Source organism: Balaenoptera ricei, chromosome X (genome assembly GCF_028023285.1).
Source record: "Balaenoptera ricei isolate mBalRic1 chromosome X, mBalRic1.hap2, whole genome shotgun sequence".
Lineage (NCBI taxonomy): Eukaryota > Metazoa > Chordata > Mammalia > Artiodactyla > Balaenopteridae > Balaenoptera > Balaenoptera ricei.
In genome coordinates, this window is record NC_082660.1 from 96628511 (window position 1) to 96650951 (window position 22441).

Consider the following 22441-nt stretch of genomic DNA (forward strand, 5'->3'; position numbering starts at 1 on the left):
GAAGCCCGCGCGCCTAGAGCCCGTGTTCCGCAACGAGAAGCCACCGCAATGAGAAGCCTGCGCACCACAATGAAGAGTAGCCTCCGCTCGCCGCGACTAGAGAAAGCCCGCGCGCAGCAACAAAGACCCAACACAGCCAAAAATAAATAAATTAATTAATTAAAAAATTTTTTTTTCCAATGAGAAAGAGCCAGGCATGTTACTGGCCACCATATCTCAAGGCTGCTTGTATTTCTCTGCAATTTCTGAGAACATCTGTTAAGACATCTCAAACCTTAGCTTCTTAGAATGCCCTGAACGTTCTTCAAAACTAGTGTTCATCCAGAAATAAAACTGGTCTGTCATCTTAATAGATCTTGTTGTGTCGGCCTTAGGGGGAAAGCAAAAGGACTTAGGGGCTATGTAAGAACGAATGTATCCATCTTTAAACATGCGTAGGGCCACTCTAGGCGGTCCATTTAGCGGTGGTGATGAGGATGATAGTAAAACAAGCAGTTTGCAGGTATAAAGGAAGGGTACATGATACTAGATAGCAACAACAAAGTTTTATGAAAGGCAATTAAAGTCAAATTATCTGCCTTCTCTTCATTTTCCCACCTCTAAGGATTCTGTCTTTAATTATCCTCTCTTCTCTCCCTGCATTTCTTTTCTTTTTATTTATTTAATTATTTAACTATTTAATTATTTAATCATTCATTCATTTGGCTGTGCCGGGTCTTCGTTGTGGCATGCGAACTTGTAGTTGCGGCATGCATGTGGGATCTAGTTCCCTGACCAGGGATCGAACCCGGGCCCCCTGCATTGGGAGCGTGGAGTCTTAACCGCTGGACCACCAGGGAAGTCCCCCTACATTTCTTTTCTTTGGTAATCTCATACAATCTTTTGGCTCTAACTTCTGGAAGATATCTTCCAAGTCATTTTCCCAGCCTTGATCTCCAGTACTGAATTTCAAACTGCCTGTTACACATTTCTTTCTGGAGGTCTCACTGGTATCTCACTCGGTATGTATAAAACTGACCTTTCACCTTCACCTTCAAACCTGCTCCCTCTCCCACGTTTCCTATTTGTGTTATGACACCACCAAACTCTCAGTAATTTTATATAGTTCTACCACTATCAATACCCAAGTTCAAGTTCTCATTACCTCTCCTGGACTCTTGCAATGGCCTCCTCCAGTCTCCCCTTGTCACACCTCCAGATCACCCACTGCCAAGTTAATCTTCCTAAGGCATTGCTCTGATTATGTCACCTCCCTATTTGCAATCTTTAGTTATTGTTCCCCACAACATAAAGGTTCAGATGTCTTAGCTTGGTATTCAAGCTTTTCCCTTCCAAAACACAGGAACCATTTACTGAGCACTTACTCTGTGCCAGACAGCTCTTAATGTGTATGGTCTCACCCAATTCTCCCAATAACCCTGAGGGAGGAGGTATTTTAATCTTCATTTTAAAAAGAGGATGCTCAGGCCTAGAGAGATTAAATAACATTCCGAAGGTCAAGTAGCTAGTGAGTGGCAGAGCTGGGATATAATTTGGCCCTAGCTTTATTTCTCACTACTTCCCTTCAAAGATACCAGCCAAACAGAATGCCCCACAAATTCTCAGGCTGCTTCTTTTGATCGGAATACACTTCTCCTCCTCAACACTGCAGGTCTTAAGTCCAGTTCAAATGCCACTTCTGAATTCCTATAGCACTTTAGCACTCTCTATATAATATATATTACTTTCTACTGTGTGTGTGTGTGTGTGTGTGTGTGTGTGTGTATTGCAGGTTTCCCACTAAAGTATAAACTCCTTAACAGAAGGTAGTTTAACTAACTTGCTACATGGAGATGAGGGAACAAAATTTTGCAAATAAGAGGCAATCAAAAAAGGAACTATTATGTTAATGAAAGACAATGTGTGGATTTTACTTACTGGTTCTGTAAATACTCCTGGTTCTTCCCTCTAGGGATCAAATCTTATTCCAGACCTGTATTCACTGATTCAGTAGAGATTAATTTAGGGTTTACATAGCAGGAATTATTTTCCAACTACATAGTTTCTTCTCATTTTCTTTTTTCTTTCAGTCATATTCCTCCATTGGCTGTCTGCAGAGAAGTCAGCTGATATTTTGATAGGGATTGCATTGAGTACTCAATTTGGGGAGTACTGCCATCTTAACAACATTAAATCTGCTGATACACAAACATGAAATGTCTTTCCATTTGTTTAGGTCTTCTTTAATCTCGTTTAACAATATTTTGTAGTTTTCAGTATACAAGTCTAGCTTTAATTTCTGTTAAATTTGTTCCCAAAGATTCTATTTTTGAACCTACTATAAATAGAATTATTTTATTAATTGTTTTAATTTTTGTTGTTCCTTTCAAAGAGCCAACTTTTGGTTTCACTGATTTTCCCTATTGTTTTTCTATTCTCTATTTCATTTCCATTCTGATCTTTATTTCCTTCTTTCTCCTTGATTTGGGTTTAGCTTGCTCTCATTTTTGTAGTTTCTTAAGGTGGAAGTTTGTTACCAATTTGAGATATTTCTGCAGCTTTAATATAAGCATTTACAAATATAATTTTCCCTCTGAATACCTCATTAGCTTCAATCCATAATTTTTTGTATATTTTATTTTCATTTTCATCTTAAGATATTTTCTAATTTCCCTTGTGACTTCTTCTTTTACTCATTTGTTATTTTGGAGTGTTATTTAATTTCTACATATTTGTGAATTTCCCAAATTTCCTTCTGTTGTTGATTTCTAATTTAATTCCACTGTGGTTGGAGAACATCCTTTGTATGATGTCAATCCTTTTAAATTTGTTGAGTCTTGTTTTATGGTCTAACATATGGTCTATCCTGGAGAATATTCCATATGCACTTGAGAAGAATATGTATTATGCTGTTTGGGGGTGAAGTGTTCTGCACATAACTGTCAGGTCCAGTTGGTTTATAGCATTCTTCAACTGTTTTACTTCCTTGTTGATCTTCTACCCATTACTGAAAGTGAGATATTTTTTTTTACATCTTTATTGGAGTATAATTGCTTTACAATGGTGTGTTAGTTTATGCTGTATAACAAAGTGAATCAGCTATACATATACATATATCCCCATATCTCCTCCTTGCATCTCCCTCCCACCCTCCCTATCCCACCCCTCTAAGGTGGTCACAAAGCACTGAGCTGATCTCCCTGTGCTATGCAGCTGCTTCCCACTAGCTATCTATTTTACATTTGGTAGTGTATATATGTCAATGCTACTCTCACTTCGTCCCAGCTTCCCCTTCCCCTTTCCCCGTGTCCTCAAGTCCATTCTCTACATCTGCATCTTTATTCCTGTCCCACCCCTCAGTTCATCAGAACCTTTTTTTTTTTTTAGATTCCATACATATGTGTTAGCATATGGTATTTGTTTTTCTCCTTCTGACTTACTTCACTCTGTATGACAGACTCTAGGTCCATCCACATCACTACAAATAGCTCAATTTCATTTCTTTTTATGGCTGAGTAATATTCCATTGTATATATGTGCCGCATCTTCTTTATCCATTCATCTGTCGATGGACACTTAGGTTGCTTCCATGTCCTGGCTATTGTAAATAGTGCTGCAATGAACATTGTGGTACATGTCTCTTTTCGAATTATGGTGAAAGTGGGATATTAAAGTTTCCAACTATTATTGTTAAATTATCTGTTTCTCCCTTCAATTCTGTCTGCTTTTGCTTCATGCATTTTGGGGGTTCTGTTGTTAGGTCCATATATGGGTATAATTTTTATATCTTCCTAATGGACTTTATCAATATGAAATGTCCCTCTTTATATCTAGTAACATTTTCTGTTTAAAGTCTATTATTCTTTGTGATATTAGTATAGCCACTCTAGCTCTCTTATGGTTGCTATTTACATGGTACGTCTTTTTTCAACCTTTTATTTTCAACCTATTTGTATCTCTGAATATAAAGTATATAGATATTATATTTGTATATGTTAAAAAAATCCAATTGGATAATCTCCATCTTTTGATTGGATTGTTTAATCTGGTCACATTTAATGTTATTACTGTTATGTCAGAATTGACGTCCACTATTTAGCTTTCTGTTTTCTGTATGTGTCATGCCTTCTTTGTTTCTTTCTTCCTCTACTTTTCCTCTTTTCATGTTATGTGCATATTTTCTAGTTTAACATTTATGAATCTAACAATACATTACTACAATTATTACTTTATGTAATGTTATGCCTTTTGAGGAAGCTAAGAGAAGAAAGTGGAGCAAGGACATATTTATAATATTTATAGAGTTTGTTAAATCAACCTTCTTTTTCCATTTTTAATTTTCTTCACTTCTTACTGTGGATCTGAGTTACCATCTGGTGTTATTTCCTTACTCTAATACAGCTTTGCTCCCACCCACTTCTTTTATGCTGTTATCGGCAAATATTTTACATCTATAGACAAGCCCAACAATAAAATTATATTCATATATAAAATTATATACAAATATATACACATATATATGTATAATTAAATATATATATATATATATAATTGTTTATGCAATTATTCTTTAAATCAGTTAAGAATAGAAAGAGGAAGAAATATGCCACTGTATTGTCTTTTATAATTAATTACAGTTACCACTGCCAGTACTCTGTTTTTTCATGCAAATTTGAATTACTATTTGGTGTCACTTGCTTTCAAGGTGAAGAACTCTTTTTAGTATTTCTTGTATGCAGCTTTGCTAGAAACACATTCCATCAGCTTTTGTTTACATAAGAATGTACTTATTTCACCTTCATTTTCTAAAAATAGTTTTACTGGATTTATGATTCCTGGTTAAAAGTCTTTCTTGAAGTACTATGAATATGTTATCCCACTGCCTCCTGGTTTCCATTGTTTCTGATGAGAAGCCAGATGTTAATCTTACTGGGGTTCTCTTTTACATGATGAATATTTTTCTCTTCCTGCTTTCAAGATATTCTCTTTGCCTTTGGCTTTCAATATTTTCACTGCATAGCTGTAAATCTCTTCGCATTTATCCTATTTTGAGTTACTTGAGCTTCTTGGATGTGTAAATTAATGTTTTTCATCAAATTTGGAAAGTTTTCAGCCATTATTTCTTTGAATATTTTTTATACCTCTTTTCCTCCCTCTCCTCTTCTTCTTGTACTCCTAATTTGCATATGTTGGTGTACTTAATGATGTCCTACATTTTTCTGAGGCTCTTTTCATTTTTCTTCATTCTTTTTTCTCCCTATTCTTCAGATAGCATAATCTATAATTGCTGTATCTTCAAGTTTGCTGATTCTCCTGCCAACCCTAATGTGCTGCTGAGTCCCTTTAGTGAAATGTTCACATTAGTTATTGCACGTTTCACCTCAAGAATTTCCATTTGGTTCTTTCAAAAAATAAATTCTGTCCCTTTATTAATATTCTGCACTTGATGAAACATGGTCTCCTTTAGTTCTCTGAACATATTCATAATGGCTGCTTTGAAGTCTTTGTTGGCTAAATCCAACATCTGGGTCTCTTTAGGAGCAGTTTCTATTACCTGCTTTCCCCCTACCCCTATGTACAGGTCACACTTTCCTGTTTCTTTGCATGTCTCATAATTTTTTGTTGACAATTGATATTTTAGATAATAACAGTATAGCAACTCCCACTTCCCTGAGTGGTTGTTGCCATTGTTTGCTGGGTTGTTTTTTTAGTGACTTGGCTGAAGTGACTCCATGAAATTTGTTTCCCCTGTAGTATGCTGAGTATTCTGCTCAGATTTATTCTTGATTTTTATCTTTTACCTGGCAATCTAGGAGTTACCCTGAGTCAACATAGGCCAAAGGTTATAATTAAGCCCTCTTAGCCAGTTAGATTTTTACCCTTTACCACTGGATATATGTGTGGCTTGGAGGCTGCTATCACAGTTCAAGGAATTCATGTTTCTACCCCACATTCAGCCAGGTAGCAGTAGCTTGGATTTTCCCTCTCCAATCACCTCTGACCCCTGGGTCAGAGTAGCTTACTGTTCATCCAGTGGTTGATTAGAGGCTGTGCTTAAGTCCCTAGTACCAGTGAGGCTCCTGCTCTCTGTTGTTTGATCTGTGTGAAGCTTGGGGACTGCATTCAAGTCCACCTTGTGTCCTGAATGAGTGCGGTCTTGTGCTTATGCACAGCCTTCCTAAACGCCAGGGTTGACTATGATCCCAGGAGTGCTCTTCTTGGCTATCTTTTTGCTTGGTTCTCTCTGTTACCAAACTTATGATTATGCAGCCATTTTGCTTGTTGTAACTTGCATCAAGGAGCTATGAGTGCCCTCTTAATTGTTCGCCACTAAGATTTCCATTGTTTGTGACAATGCCCTTAGGAATGGAATTCTTCATGATCTGTTCCACACAAGGTCAGTTCTCCCTAAGCAGAACCTCTGTGACACTGTGCAAGAGCCAATGGCAGGGACATTGAGTGGTCCACTCTCTAAGAGGGAAACCTTTTCTTTACAAATGGGTGCTGGGATGGTTTTTGGCTTGCTCCTTCTGGCATGAACCTCTGCCCTATAAGTAAGCTAGGGCTGGAGCAATAGGAGTGCAGGATTGTCAGCATGCTGTCCCTAGGCGAGTGCTTCCACCCTTTGAGTGGGGGCTGGGTGGGGGAAGAGAGACCCAGTCCTCCTGAGTCTGCTTGGAATAGAGCTCCCACAAGACAGACCTGGGGGATATGAGAAATGTCAGAGGCCTAACCTCCCAGGTGAAACCATAGCTCTAGACTAGGAGCTAGGAAGAGAGGGAGCCCCCAACTTCTTGACCACACCTACCTGGATTACAGCTTCTTGAGTAGTTACATAGCTTGGAGGGGGATGAGAGCAGGTGAATGCCAAAGACTCTTGCTGTTCTTTCTGAGATTTAATAGATTTTCTTGAATGAATGTTTCTGTACTTGCTGTATGCCCCTAGGACAATTTCTAGGAACTAGGAATGATTGCTTTGTTTTGTTTAATAACTTTTTCCAGTTAAGTGGGTACTTGTTGGTGAAAGAGTTCATCACACTACTCATTTTGCCATTCTGGAAGTCCTTCTCAAAGATCATATTTTAAAATGTTAATACTGGCTCTTGAATCAATCTTATTCATTTGCAAAACTCTTTTTCTATTTCTACCTCATGTTTGTTGTTTCAAATATTCCTTTAACTATATTAGAATGTCTTCCTCCTCTCCTTCCACCATTACGATGTAATTTGGATTTTTTTTGGTTATCCTTTTAAAACATGAAATAATTAGCCTTTGACATATAGCTTACTCAAAGGTTCTCTAAATATCTAAATAAATTCCAGCCACTAATTCTCACCTTTGTCTGTATGCTTATGGCTACTTTAGACCTTAGTTTATATCACTCATATGAAACCTAGCATGTACCAGGGATGTTTACATATATAACTCTGAGTACCATAAGCTCCTTCATCTTTGATTCCATCACTGCCTTAGAACACTGCTTTCATATAGTAAGCACTCAAATGTATGAAGAATGAACAAACAGAAAGGGGACTATTTCCTTTAACAGATATAAGCTGTCTTCCCCTCAAAGGTTATGCTTGCTTACATACTAGCTAAACTTACTCTTTATTGCAGGTCTTCCCCTCCCCTTGCTAGATTCGTGAGACTCACAGAGCTGTTTCCAATGACACCTCTGGAACACCTTCTAGGTCTTATAACCTACTCCACTAGAAATTTTTAAAACACACTTGGATAGTGTAGGCTTTATTTTATCTAGAGTTAAAGAGCTGTACTACATGACCCAAGGACCCTTATCAGCTTCAGGTTTCGATAACGAAGGAGACTTTTGCAACCCTTGACTAAACTTATTATTCCCTTAACATGGTTTTAACAGAAAACCTTGTATATTGTATTAAACTCTTGGGCACCTTAATTTTCCTCTATAAAATTTGAATCCCCCTATATGTGTAGCTTGAAAGGACATATCATTTACTGACCTTACATAAAACATATGACATTAGCATCATCGATTATCACATATCTCTTGAAAGAACACTATTCTTGAATTAAAATTACACGTAAATAGTCAAAGTACTTTGCCTGTCCTCCAGAGCCAAAACCCAACTCTGGATACAGCAGTTCTATAAAGACCCATATAGAAATCCTAATTAAGACTGATGAAGTATGCCACCCAATGGATGTACTGCCATACTGCACTCATAAAATACACACATACATAGGTTAGCATTTGTTATCTCCTCCAGGTTACCAAAATTCACTAGACAGTACCAAAAGAAACACTGAAGAGAAAGGAAAAGTGGTCACAGAAGGGAAAGGACAGCCTTCAAGAGCAATGACACCCTGATACTCCAGTGGCAATTCTGATACATGACCATCTCAAGGAGATCGAGGTAGAGAGGTAACAATGTGCTTCGAAAAAACACAGCACTTTACTGTACACCCCTCCCAACTGAAAAGGGGAGTTGGAAAACTGTGGATGGAAACAGTAGAATTAGACTCAAATCCCTGAGACCGACTAGGCTATATTTCTTACTCCCTTGCTGCATGGTTCTATCTCAGAAATAGCTCCTTCAATATGACTCGATTCAACCATTAGTTACTGAGTACCTACTCTCTTCCAAGGCACTATTCTTGATGCTTTCATACAGATTCTCACTTAATTCCTTCAGAGTTCTACTAGTTTTTCTCCTAACAGTTTACTTCTTCTTGAGACTTTTTGTTCATGCTCGGGGTGACATGGGGTTCTTTCAGTATCTACAGGGCTTAATTGTGGAAGAATCACTGAAGAGGGGACGTGCACACATAAAGAGATGTTTTTCTAGGTAAGAAGCTGAAAAGACCCACCTCAGAAGCAAGAAAGAAGGAAAGGAATCAGTAACATTGGCAGGGGCGGGGGCAGGAATTATTTTTACCCTATTATATATTCCATTGCTTTTTTCCTACAGTATGTTAAGAAAATATCCAAACTGAAAAGGGTTAATGAAAACTTCACAACCTACTATTTAACAGTCATATTATTGAGGACTATAGAAGTTTCTACTGTTAGAGAACAACTCTGTACCTTCCCTATGGCTTGGCCCTGCCCGAAGTGAGAAGCACAGTGACGAGGAGAAAGCAAGTCATAAATAGCAGTCCTGAGTTCCAGTCTCATGGCAGCACAGGGGCAGTCATACCTTTTAGTGCTTCAAATATTCCCGATATTTAAGAAAATTTCTGTTGTAAAGACTAACAAAATAATATTGATAAGGTGCTAGAAGATGAACAAGTAAATCCCAAGACTAAACTTATACTAAAAATTTACCCTAGGAAACAATGAACTAGAAGGCTTACCTAATGGCACAAACTTCTAATACTTATTTTTATATGTGGCCAACATGTGCTAGACCTATGGGGCTGCACAGGATTTCAATATTCCTAAACTTAAGGAAAGAAACAATGCTTATCTATGTAATGTTACCTTACATTTGTATAGTACATTATGCTTTTCAAAGAGTTTTCATGTCTGTTATTTCACTTACACAATTCCCAACATAATGTGAATATATAATCCATAAAAAAGCATTTGTCAGATGATCACCTCAAAAAAGTAAAAAAAAAAAAAAAGATCGACAGACTTGACATGACAGTTATAATGCTGAAAAATGGGGGATACATGCAACATACAATTCTATCAACCCAAAATGGTGTTTCTCCTTCTGAATTCCATGCCAGGCCTTAGGAAAAACAAAAACATTATAACCATACTAATTTATTTTACAGGAAAACAAACCCTGAGGCTTATTACTGAAGAGAGTCTATGTTTTTTTACCCACCTGGAAAACTGAAAAACACTGGAATCCAGAGGCTTAAGTTGAAGAGAAGGTGTTCTGCTTTCTTCTCCAACAGATGAAAGCCGGCTAGGGCTATCAATTCCCTCATATTCAATCGTCTTATTATTCAAGTCATCCATATCTTGAATAGAAGGGATCTTGAGTGGATTAGTGAATACCTAGCAAAGAAAGAAATAACTCATAAAAAATCCCAATTTCAAACTAAATACCAAAGGATGAGTCAATCCTTCTGATGCTAGGAAAGAACACTTGGCCAAATAAAAACGAACTGTTTCCTACACAAAACAAACAGCGCGCAGTAATGTACACTAGAACACTGACCCCGGGCACGTTCAGTTATAACCTTATCAACTGGACACCAACAGACCTCCCCAACTCACTTATTGGCTCCTAGAGTCATCCCACCCGCAACACAAACCCAGGTCCCCTAGTCACTGTCTAATTCTCTCTTGTGACCCAGTTTAAGGCTGGGTTTTCACTCCTATGAGCTCTGTGATGAGGGAAGGGATGGAGGGAATAAGCACTGCAGCAAGGGTCTGTGCTGGTCTTGGAGAAATGCATGCGAGAGACTAATATATATTCGTATTGCACACACACAGAGACATGCATCTGGGATCTTGTGGGAGAGCCAGCTTATGAAGATAGTATGAATGATGAAGGTGAAGGAGTATAAAGGGGAGGTAAACTGAATGAGGACAGGGCGGTCCCAGGAAATCTCCCAATCTCTAGATCAGACTATTAAGCCAAGACATGAGGGTATGCAACCTGTTTATCAATACACCTGGGTCTTGGTAGGATATCAGAGGAAGAATTAGTATTTAATTGCCTCTATCCTCACCAGTCTGACCTACCCTGACTGAGTGGGTGGAAGGTGAATCTAACATGCTACTAGCAGATATCTCTGGGAAAGAGGGTCAAGAGGAAAATCATGCAGAAAGGCAAGGTTGGGTGGGGAAGATATATGGGTGCTATGGTGGCTGTCAGGAAAGGAGTGTCCCTGAAAGGACGGCCAACCTTATTGCACCCTTCAGCGTCCGGAGCTGGGCAACCATGTCCGAGAGACAGTGCTCCTGAAAATTCAAAACAGCAGAGTCTTTATAAAGCCAGCCAGCCTGAAAGCAGGGATGGGGAGGGGCACAAAGAACCACCCCTTCTTCCCAAGAGGAAGGAGAAAGGAATCACCCCTGAATCCTGGAAGAAAGGAGACTGAGGAAAACCAGACACTCAACAGGAGCAGCCTGTATGAGGATGGAACATAACCCTGAATATTCTGTGACACCGAATGTGACATTCACACTGTCCAGAATCAGTACTGAATCCAAATCTGGGCAATAAATGATTTGGCTTTTCTATTTTTGGTGATCTGAACATCAGTAACAGCAGATCAAAGCAAAATCAAAAGATCCAGTGAAAAAAAAGACCACCAGGACAACTGGCTTGTTATTTCTATGCAGCTTTCAAGAGTGCTGCTTCCTTCAACCTATGTCCCCTGTTGGGGAAAATTTTGTGTAAGAAAAGCAAGAGGGTGGACTGTCTCTCACCTGGTGGCTCTCACTTTCCACTGGTACCTTCTTCTTCTCAACAGTTTGATCTCTAGGAGAAGATAAAAGGGCTATTTAGTTCACTCATGAAATTTCTCAGTCTGAAATGGATTACCAATTATAGACTTAGGTTATAATGTTCCTTCTAAACTAGAAATAATGTGAGCCTTGTTGAGTAACTAAGTGTTCCTTCCTGAACTCTGCTACTGAAGAGAGATTTCAAATGCCCTATCAAAAGGTGGGGGGAAGAGGGAGAGAGGTTAAAGTCAATCACTAGTTGAGACATTCAGGAGATGATTAGGAAGAATAAAGAACTGGAAGACCAGAGAGGTGAATAGGGAAATCATTTTTAAAAAATCATCTCTCTTCTCAAAATTCCCCTGTCCTATTAGGAAGGGTCAGGCTCCTCTACTGTATGATATAGAGCACCACCTCGGGTATACTCAACTGTTTCTTAGCTTTGCTCAAGTACAGGTCTTCATCAATGAGTTCTTGTTCCTCTGGAACAGAGCACCTCCTGCAGTACAGAGAAGAAATCATCTTTCAGAAACAAAATGTGCCCTTCACTGTTACCCTTTACTTTCCTCACGACTATGACAAGGCAGGTTAACCACCCTCTAACATTACAGAGTTCAGATTCCACCCACATTATAAAACCTGTGTGCAGGATAACATGTAGCGATTCTCTTTTCAAGGCATATCATATCATTATTTTTGGTGTATATATCACCATTCTCCCAAGACACTCAAAGTACTAAAGCATAATTCTCTAGTTTTACACAGTGAAGTTCAAGCACAAGAGAGACTTGCTTGAGGTTCCATACAAAGAGAATATTGCTGGGACTAGAACCGAGGTCTTTTGCCTCATGTACTAAGAAAGTAATTCCCAAGGTGCCGTCTAGAAGCAGGAGCATCCCTAGACTATGTGATGACGCCTGAAGAGGAAAATCAGAGGCTATGATAGAGAGCAGCAAGAAGAGACTAGGAGCTGACATTGTAAAAGGAACAGAACAGAGACTAGCAAAGAGGAGAAAAAGAATTCTATAAATGAAAAGACTAGATGTAAAGCACGAGGAAGAGAATTTTAGGAGTAAAAGCTGAAAGGAGTACTAGAAAATGTATTCAGTGGACAAAAGCAATCCTAGAAATAAACAAAAATTAATAATAATTGGAAACCCTATGTTACACCCATTTTATTAGGGCACAAAGTGTCCTGGAAGGCTATGTCTCCTGGACTAAGTATAAACTGATAGCATATACAGGATTCAAAAATGAGACTTCTAAGCACTCAGTCCTACATTTTAATCACACAACCCTAAGAGATACTTAGGCACATCTGGAGACTACGGGGAAATGCTTGCTCATTACAGATCTGGACTTCATTTATTTAATTTCCTCCATTTTAAATATTTTTTTCTAAAAAGCATACTCTGGTTTAGTACCTTTTTTCTATCAGCATTTATTCTGCAGAAAAAAGTTAAGAAAGTCACAGCTGAATTGAAGCAAACTGAGTTATTACTATCAACCTATGTGACTAAGTCATATAAAAAATATCTGTCAAATTGAAATGAATACCCATGGGTATGACAGGCACTATCTAGATGTTAGCTGCTTCAAGAAACACATGGTATATTAGAAAGACAAACGTGTAAACAACCTGCATTGAATGTACAATAGGTACTACAACAGATGCAAGTATAGGAAGCATATGAAGAAAACTGTCAACTCAACCTGAAATGTAAATCCCTTGTTCTCAAGTAATTTATAATCTCTTGAAGAGCCCAAGTATATATATATGAAAAACATCCAAAAAATTCAAACAGTACGTGAACAAATGTGAAGAATTAAATACCACAGGAAGCCAGAGTAAAATAACTGTAAACTACTGTCAACTGGAGAAGTATCACACAAAATACTTAAGCTTACCAGACGGATATGATTTAGATAGGCAGATGGAATACAGAAAGTCACTGTAAGCAAGTGGAATGACAGTATCAAGTCATGGAGAAGGGAATACGTATGGCATGTGTGGGGAAGAGTGAAGCCACAGGCCTGCTAAAGCAGGTTTGTGTTAAGATACAATGAATAGGTAGGGTGGGACCAGTTAGCATAGGGGCTTGAACGCCAGGGTGAAGAGTGTGGACTTGAGATGAAAAGTGTTTTAGGACACAGAGACAAATCAGGAGTGCTCTCTGACATAATACTGAGTCTTAACCTTACCTGTACTTTGGATGGGAATTATAGTAACAAAACCATCTTGCAGGTAATGTAGATGGATCAACCTTGCCAGGAAGCTTCCTCCATTTAAGACACTCATCACACTGTACCCATGTCTGGTCAGGAATCTTCCTGAATGAAGGAAAACAGAAGCATGACTGTGTATATCCTAGCTCTGTACTCTGTCTTACATTAGAAAGGCATACCCTAAAAGTGAAAGAGCATGATTTTATATATGAAATGTGTTAGAAATGTTATCGTCCAGGTGTCTAAAATGTATATATCTTGAACTTCACAGATAAAATAATGATAGGACTAGACCAGATATGGATATGAAAAATAGTAGCAAGTTTTAACATGGTGAGCTACCATATTACAGAGGTCAATAGTACTTACCTTGGAATCTTATCCTTAAGCAAACAAAAGGATAACTTTAAAATTTATTAATCAGCAAAAAGTTTTATATATACTACAATATTACTAAAAAATAAGACCGATAGAATCATTTTATTTGCTTCTATCCAATCCTGTGATAGATTTGAAATGCATTTGTGAGAGTCATTGAAGCACTGTCATTAAAATGACTCCCCCATTTCCCTGCAGGCTCCCTAGTCCTCCCTTTTTTTTTCCTTTCAAGAAGTCTTTGTTCATACTTAAATCAAAATCAATATTAGGTTGATATTCCCAAAGTTAACCTTAAAAAGTAACATAAATTTGATTAAATTTCATAACTAGAAATGGTGGCTCCAGTTCAACAACTGGGTTAAGTTATGAAGAGAAAATTCTTCCAGAGTTCTACTCTTAAAATACATGCCCATTCCCATCTCCTCTAGGAAGTGTAACCCAGTCACCTACACCTTAGAGTAAATTTGTTTCTCTGTAAGAGGAGATGATCATTGTATAATAGAAGTAGTCAGCATCTAATATGTGAAAGTCAGACCAGAGTGGGAAGGGGGAAGGCTGGAGAAAAGACAGAAAGAGGGTAGAGACACCTAGGGCCAATCTGAAAAACATGTAATTTACACTAAAAGATTTTGTGTATGTTACATTTACACTGCTCTTATACTAGACATTTCAATAGAGTGGTATGATTCTTGTATGTCTTAGTTCAATATTTTTCTTATCTTTTTAAATGGTGTTTTTTTTCTAGTTATAAAAGCAATATAAGCTCATATAGAAAATACAGAAAGATATAAAAAAGAAAGTAAAAGGTGCCCATAAGTCTACCACTCAAATACAATGCCCTCTTCTTGTTCAAAACTCTGTTTTAACAAAGAGTATTCATACACATTCTTGGATATATAGCTTCCTATCTCCTAGCTACAGGCTGCTCCAGCCTTGCAACCTCTAAACTCTAAGCTCAGGCCTGACCTCTGGTGTCTAAATATTTCTGTACAGTCACTGTTTTATTTAGAGCCAGAGAAAGGAGTTTCAGCCGTAGTGGAAGGGGAGAGGAAAGGTCATATTAGCTTTGGTTTTACATGCACACACACAGAAGAGTCTCATGCAGAAGCGTGCCAATATTACTCTCCTGGGGACAAGCATTAGAGACAGTAACTCCCTGCCTCAGGCTACATGCAGACCATAGTAGATCCTCCCATCCAGGCAGATAGGAGAGACTTTTAGCTTGTGCTTGCAATAAGTAGGTAGTTGAAGGGTCTATACCATATTCTCATTGCATCCTTCCAGAAGAGTGTCGTGGTTGAGAACCTGGGTTTGGGGGCCTGACTGCCTATATTTGAACATAAGTGGATCTACCACTTTCTACTTATCCAATCTTGAACAAGTTACTTAAGCTCTCAGTGTATCAGTGCCTACATTTGTAAAGAAGTAATAATATCATCTGTCTATCTCATAGGGTTGTTGTGATGATTAAATAAATACATGTAAAGAACTTAGACCAGTGTCCGGCATGTAAGTACTCAATAGATAATCATCATTCTGCCTCCAGAAAAGGTTGTATAACATACATAAACACACTCCAGCAATATACGAACATCTGTTTCATTGCATTAATCACTGCTTATTTAAAAGGCAAAAAAAGGCATCTCAATTTTCATTTCTTTGAAAACCATGGATGTTGGACAGGAGTAGAGATCTTTAGAATAAGATATAGTGATATTCATACAGCAATCATGTTGCATTTAAAACAAAATTTTATATCAAACATTTGTCTGATGATTTCCATTTTTAAAAAAACATGGGTGCCTACCCCAAAATGAACCTCTAATCTTTGTCTTGATGGTATAATTGACTGTATACATGTTGTTACACATCCTATCCTCTATATTATGCTCCTTTCCTGGCCTACTAAGGCATTTCATCCTGATCCACCATTCTGTGTGTAATTTCCTGTCTTAGATTCAATAAATTCTACATTTTTTTCTGACATGCCGGGTTCTCTACTTCTAGTCTCAAATTTCTTGGTACAGTTCCAACAATGTTCGCTAGTAATAAAGAGAAGGGAAGTTGGCTAATATTTCTGAATGCCTAAATGCCTACTATATGCCAGGTACTGTGCAAAAAAGGTTATGTCATCTAACTTATTATACTCAGAGAGGTGAAGTGACTTACTTAACCTAAGCTCAACCAACTATTAAGAAGAAGATCTAATAGACTTGTGGTTGCCAAGGGGGAGTGGGTAGGGGAGGGAAAGAATGGGAGTTTGGGATTATCAGAGGCAAACTACTATATATAGGATGGATAAACAACAAGGTCCTACTGTATAGCACAGGGAACTATATTCAATGTCTTGTGACAAACCATAATGGAAAAGAATATGAAAAAGAATATACATATGTATAACTCAGTCACTTTGCTGTACAGAAGAGATTAACACAACATTTTAAATCAACTATACTTCAATAAAATCTAAAAACAAACAAAGACTAATAGACATTTATCCATGATTTAATTTCATGATTTTTGCCTAATTATTTGAAAGTAGAGAATACACTAGTGATTTATTTAGGTTTTTAAGTAATATTCATAATTTTTATAGAACTTATGACCTGAAAGCAATTGTAATACATTAGATAGTACATTGATACAATAAAAGTTTCAAGTTGTTTATTAAAAAAAAAGAAGCAGCAGATCTAGATTTTCAACCCAGGAATGGCTGATTTAAATGGTCATCATCTTCTACTATATCATGCTGCCTGCAGGATAAACTGACAGTACTAAACTCTTCATATTTATGATCCAAATCACAGAAGTGTTAAACCAGAATGAAGAGGTCTAGAGAATGATGAAATTAGTACCTGTGATTTCTTATTTTTAGTTAATTAAACTTCCTTATGTGAAAAGCACCATCTTATCCCATTCCTTCCATTTGCTCCATAGACATTACCCCTAATACTTTTATATTCTAAATTTACTACTCACAGTATTGGCCTGACTATGGCTGAGGTCTCAAAATTCTCTTGGGAGGTCTTTTCCTTCCAATAAGCATTGAGCTTCTGGGCAAGGGCATTTATTGTCAACCTGAAAGAAAAAGAAAGAAACATGTCAATGTTGAGAATTTGTTGAATAATTTTGCAATCTTTAAGATGCTCCCATTTAACAGAAACCAGCAATTTAGAATATTCAGCATAGGTCTGAACATCTACACTTTCAGAAACTAGGATGGGAATGTACTGCCTTTGTAACTTACATGTCAAAATGACAAAGTCAGTTGAAAAGGTAAGATGGTCACAAGTCCTAAAAAGTACTGTGTTCTCCAAATTTTAGAATCACGGCGAGGGGAGCTGACATTAGAGACAATGATAGAAGACTAAATTGCAGATAAGTTGTTGGGGAGTTATTCAATGGTCAGATGACTACAGGTAAACAATTGAGGACCAAGTTGAAAGGCAGAGGATCAAATACTGCACCCTATCTATTACAAATCAAACACTAACTTAAAAATGTCTATATAGTTCTTCTTTATCTAAATGCTGATCACAGCAGTTATAGCAGCAACAGGCAACAAAGTCTCCTTCAACCTTCTACTATATAGCTGTTAGTGGAGGCTATGCCCCAATTATGGCTCTTGCCCTTTCTTCTTTATCTCTCTTCCCAAATGAACAACAGCAGACCCAGGGTTAAACAATACAATGTGTAGAAAACCTGAATTTTACTTTTAAAAACTGCCAATTTCTAGTGACTAATTCCTATTTAATTCTACAACCCAGGATTACAACTTAATGTAGAGCTGTATACACCTGAAACACTACAAATTTAGTTTTTAGATCTCTTGACTCACCGGATAATTCCCCAAAGGTTTTGTAGACCTCTTCTCTCCTTAAGAGGAATTCTTCCTTAACTCCACCTTACTCATATTAAATTAGATTCTGACTACACAGAGAAGATTAAATCATATATGAGTTCCCCTATAAACTCTGATTCCCCTCCAACCTACCAGTGTTCCTACCTCTATGTTTATATCCTTCCCTAAAGTCACAGATGAAGAACTATTTCTTGTTTTCTCTTAAAATTTTACTTTAAATCTACTTTTTAAAAAAGATTACATGGGATTCTGGAAAGGTGGTAGAGTAGGAAGCACCAGGAATCTGCCTCCCATCTAGACAACAATTACACTGGCAGAATCTGTCTAATGTAACTATTTGGAACTCTGGAGTCTACTGAAGACTTGTAATTTCCAAGGGAATGCTTGGATGATAGATGGGCAAATTTCAGCTCTTAGCTACCCATCTCCTACCCCAGCCCTGTGACAGGCAGCTGTGCACACATTTCAAGACCAGCTTGCAGGAGCCAGGGTAGGCAAAAAAGACCTTGTCCTCCAAATATTGGGGATCTGTGCTCTGATCTCTGTTTGCTGCTCCTGATCACAGGGTAATGTAATCCCATGGTAACCACAAGGGAAAGAGCTATAAAATATACACAAAAGGAAATGAGAAGAATTTAAATGTTTCACTACAAAAAACCAGCTAAACATAAAAGACCATAGTAATACAGGAAATGAAGGACAAAATATCTATAAGGCATATAGAAAACAAATAGCAAAATGACAGTAGTCCTTTCTTATCAGTAATTGCTTTAAATGTAAATGGATTAAAGTCTCCAATCAAAAGACACAGAGAGATGGGTAAAATAAAAAAATGACCTAAATATATGCTGTCTACAGGAGACTAACTTTAGATACAAAGACACAAAGAGGGTGAAAGTGAAAGGATGGAAAAGGATATTCCATGTAAACAGTAACCAAAAGAGAGCAAGGGTAGCTATACAAATATCAGACAAAATAGACTATAAATCACAGGAGCTAAAATGGTGAAGCAATCCAAGTGTTCACTGATAAATGAATGGATAAGCAAACTGTAGTATATACATACAATAGAATATTATTCAGCCTTAAAAAAGGAAGGATATTCTGACATATGTACATCATAGATGAAACTTGAGTACATTACATTAAGTGAAATAAGCCAGTCACAAAAAGACAAATACTGTATAATTTCACTTATATGAGGTACTTAGAGTAGTCAAATTCATAGAGACAGAAAGTAGAATGGTGGTTGCCAGGGGCTAGGAGGAGGTGGGAATGAGGAGTTATTGTTTAATAGGTATAGAATTTCAGTTTTGCTAGATGAAAAGAGTTCTGGGGGCTTCCCTGGTGGCCCAGTGGTTGGGAATCCACCTGCCAGTGCAGGGGACACGGGTTCGAGCCCTGGTCCGGGAGGATCCCACATGTCGTGGAGCAACTGTGTGCCGCAACTGCCACGGGCTGTGTTCCACAGCTGCTGAGCCTGTGCTCTGGAGCCTGTGAGCCACAACTACTGAGCCCGCATGCCGCAGCTGCTGAGGCGCGTGTGCCTGGAGCCCGTGCTCCGCAACAGGAGAGGCCACTGCAATGAGAGGCCCGCTCGCCGCAACTACAGGAAGCCCACGCGCAGCAACGGAGACCCAACGCAGCCAAAAATAAATAAATAAGTAAATAAATTTATAAAAAAAAAAAAAAAAAAAAGAGTTCTGGAGTTGGATGGTGGTGATGGTTGCATAACAATATGAATGTACTTAGTATCACCGAACTGTACACTTAAAAATGGTTAAGATGGTAAATTTTATGTTATGTGTATTTTACCACACAAAAAAATTGAAAAATAAAGGAAGCAGATTATGTGGTTACCAGGGGTTGGAGAGGAGGGGAAATGGGGAGTGACTTCTAAGGACAAGGTGTTTCTTTTTGAGGTGAAGAAAATGTTTTGGAATTAGATAGTGGTGATGGTTGTACAACTTTGTGAATATACTAAAATCACTAAAGTATACATTTTTAAACGGTGACATTTATGGCATGTGAATTATATCTCAATTTAAAAAATAAAAATAAACCTCTGTTCTCATGTACTCAGGCAACAAATATTGAGGCGAAATTTACATAGAGTAAAATTTATCTTTTTAACATGTAGTTCTATCGGTTTTAACAAATGCATACAGTCATGTAACCACCACCTCAATCAAGACACCATTCTCATGTATTTTGAAACCCCATTCCTTCTTGCAAAAACCTGGCTTGACTCCACTGTTCTAGTAATCTCTTTCCTTTTACTTCCCCAATCCTGGTATGTGGTCTATACCCACTATCTCCTCTTCATTCTCCTGTCTTAATCTCGTGCAATCTAGTTTCCACCATTGCCACTACACAAAACTGTTCCTTCCCCCAACCTCGTTATTCTATCAACGATCCTGTCAATATGCCAGTCTACTAAATTTGAGGCTTTGAAGTGATCTTTGATTCTTTCCTCTCCTTTATTTCCCTTATCCCATTATTAATTTAACACCAAATTTTTTGATCTTTTTTTCAGTATCTGTCACATACTTCCTTTCTCACAGCTACTCTTATTTCACACCTTCACCCCACACCTAGATTACTCAAATAGCATATAATCCTTCTTTCAATCTATCCTGCACCCTGTTTCCAGATTTATCAACTGATATAATTCATATAGAGCACTTTATAAGCCATAAAGCAGTATATAAGTGTAATGTACTATATTCTTAAGATAGAATTGTTCCAAGTCACCCCTCTACTCAAGAATACACAACGAATTCTCATTGCCTAAAGCATCAACTACTCTATCCAATGTCCCTCTAAGACAGAAGTTCTCAGACTATCTCGGTTCATGGTACCTTTAGTGTCCCAAGTTTTTCATGGCACCCTTAGGTCTAAAGAAATATGTACTGGTTCCAATTACTATTAAATGGTTATGTCCAAACAACTTAATAAGTATTTATGTACTAAAATTTAGTGCCCATTTGAAAAAAAAAATATATATATATTTTAAAAATATTTCTGTTTCAATCTTAAATAGCCACAATTACTTATAATGGAATGGGTATGCCTGTTGGGTATTGTACAACTACTCAAACCTTGGAGTCAAACTGGACACAACTTCCCTCATTCCTTATTCAACATTGATTTTTGGTATTACTTGCTTTTTATCACAGCAATCACAAAAAACCCAGATTCACAAAGATATGATATAATCAAGAGGAATGTAAACATTTTTGTACCTGAAAGTGGGGTGCTACCATAACAAATACCTAAAAATGTGGAAGTGGCTTTAGAATTGGACAGTGGGCAGAGGGTGGAAGAATTGGAGGAGCATTACAGAAATTGCCTGGATTGCCTTGAATAGACTGTTAGTACAAATATGGATGTTAAACACCCCACTGGTGAGGGCTCAGAAGGGCAGAGCATGGTCGAGAAAACACAAATTTCCTCAGAGTATATCTAAATAATTGTGAACGGACTGTTAGTAGAATTATGGATGTTAAAATTGTTGCTGGTGAAGGCTCAGAAGGAAATGAGGAACATGTTATTGGAAAACTTGAGGGAAGGTGATCCCCGTCACATAGTGACAGAAAGCTTAGCAGAATTATGTCCCACAGTTATGTGGAAAGCAGAACTTGTAAATGATAAAATTGGACGTTTAGCTGAGGAGACTTCCAAACAGGCTGTTGAAAGTGTGGCCTGGTGGCTGCTTGCTGCTTATATAAAATGTGAGAGGAAAGAAACAAATTGAGGGAAGAACTGTCGAACAAAAAGGAACCAGGACTTAATGATTTTGGAAATTCTCAGTTTATCCAGACTGCAAAAGATGCTAAAATTTAGAAAGATGCTCTAGAGAAAAAGCCAAGGCAGTGGCTGGACAACCTTTTGCTAATATCTCAGGAAGATCAAAAGGTCAACGTATTCAGTCACACAAAAAGCTCTCCGAAAAGATTAAACACGTGAATCAGATCTCCACCACCATCTCAGCAGAAGCCAAGAATAGAAATAGGATTATCTAGGAAAGACCCGTCAAGAGTCTCTTGTCTGATGGAGTGAATATCCATGATATATACTTGAAACCCACAAGGTTCTCGAGAATGGTATACAAGGACAAAACTGCTATATTGGACTGAAAGGGACAGAGAGAGTATAAATGAAAGAAGGCAGTTAGACCCCCAAAACTCTACAGTTAAGAAACAGGCTGATGAAACTACTCAGCTACAAATACATGCTACCCTTCAAGAAAAAGGAAAAATGAGTCTGTGGGTGGAGCCATGAGGACAGAGAACAGAGCCTTAAATCCAGAGGGTGGAGCTGAAAGCCCCAGAAGAGTATTCCCAGGCCTTGAAATTTAGTGGAGTTAGCTTGGAAATTGCTTGGAATCTGTGATTCCTTTTTCCTTCATTTTTTCTCCCTGTTTGAACTGGAACATCTATAACTGGTATCCTATGCCTGTCCCACCATTATATTTTGGGAGTAAATACAAAAAAAAAAAAAAAAAAAGACACACATCTGCAGATGGAGAGGAATTTTACTCCAAGATGCATCAGACTCAGAGTATCATCCATACCTGATTTAGATGAGGAGATTTGGGAATT

The 22441-nt window shown here is 37.8% G+C and overlaps 1 protein-coding gene across 2 annotated transcripts in view; it reads right to left on the reverse strand.

The window, feature by feature from the left end:
* MORC4 (MORC family CW-type zinc finger 4) overlaps window positions 1-22441 on the reverse strand; it is a 50423-nt gene that overhangs the window by 3576 nt on the left and 24406 nt on the right. For both annotated transcript variants that reach the window (XM_059910094.1, XM_059910093.1), the window contains exons 10-14: window positions 16955-17053; window positions 13574-13702; window positions 11802-11870; window positions 11354-11405; window positions 9795-9970 (exon numbers count right to left, since the gene is read on the reverse strand). In XM_059910094.1, coding sequence (XP_059766077.1) covers window positions 9795-9970; window positions 11354-11405; window positions 11802-11870; window positions 13574-13702; window positions 16955-17053 — 525 coding nt within the window. The remainder of the gene's footprint in view (window positions 1-9794; window positions 9971-11353; window positions 11406-11801; window positions 11871-13573; window positions 13703-16954; window positions 17054-22441) is intronic.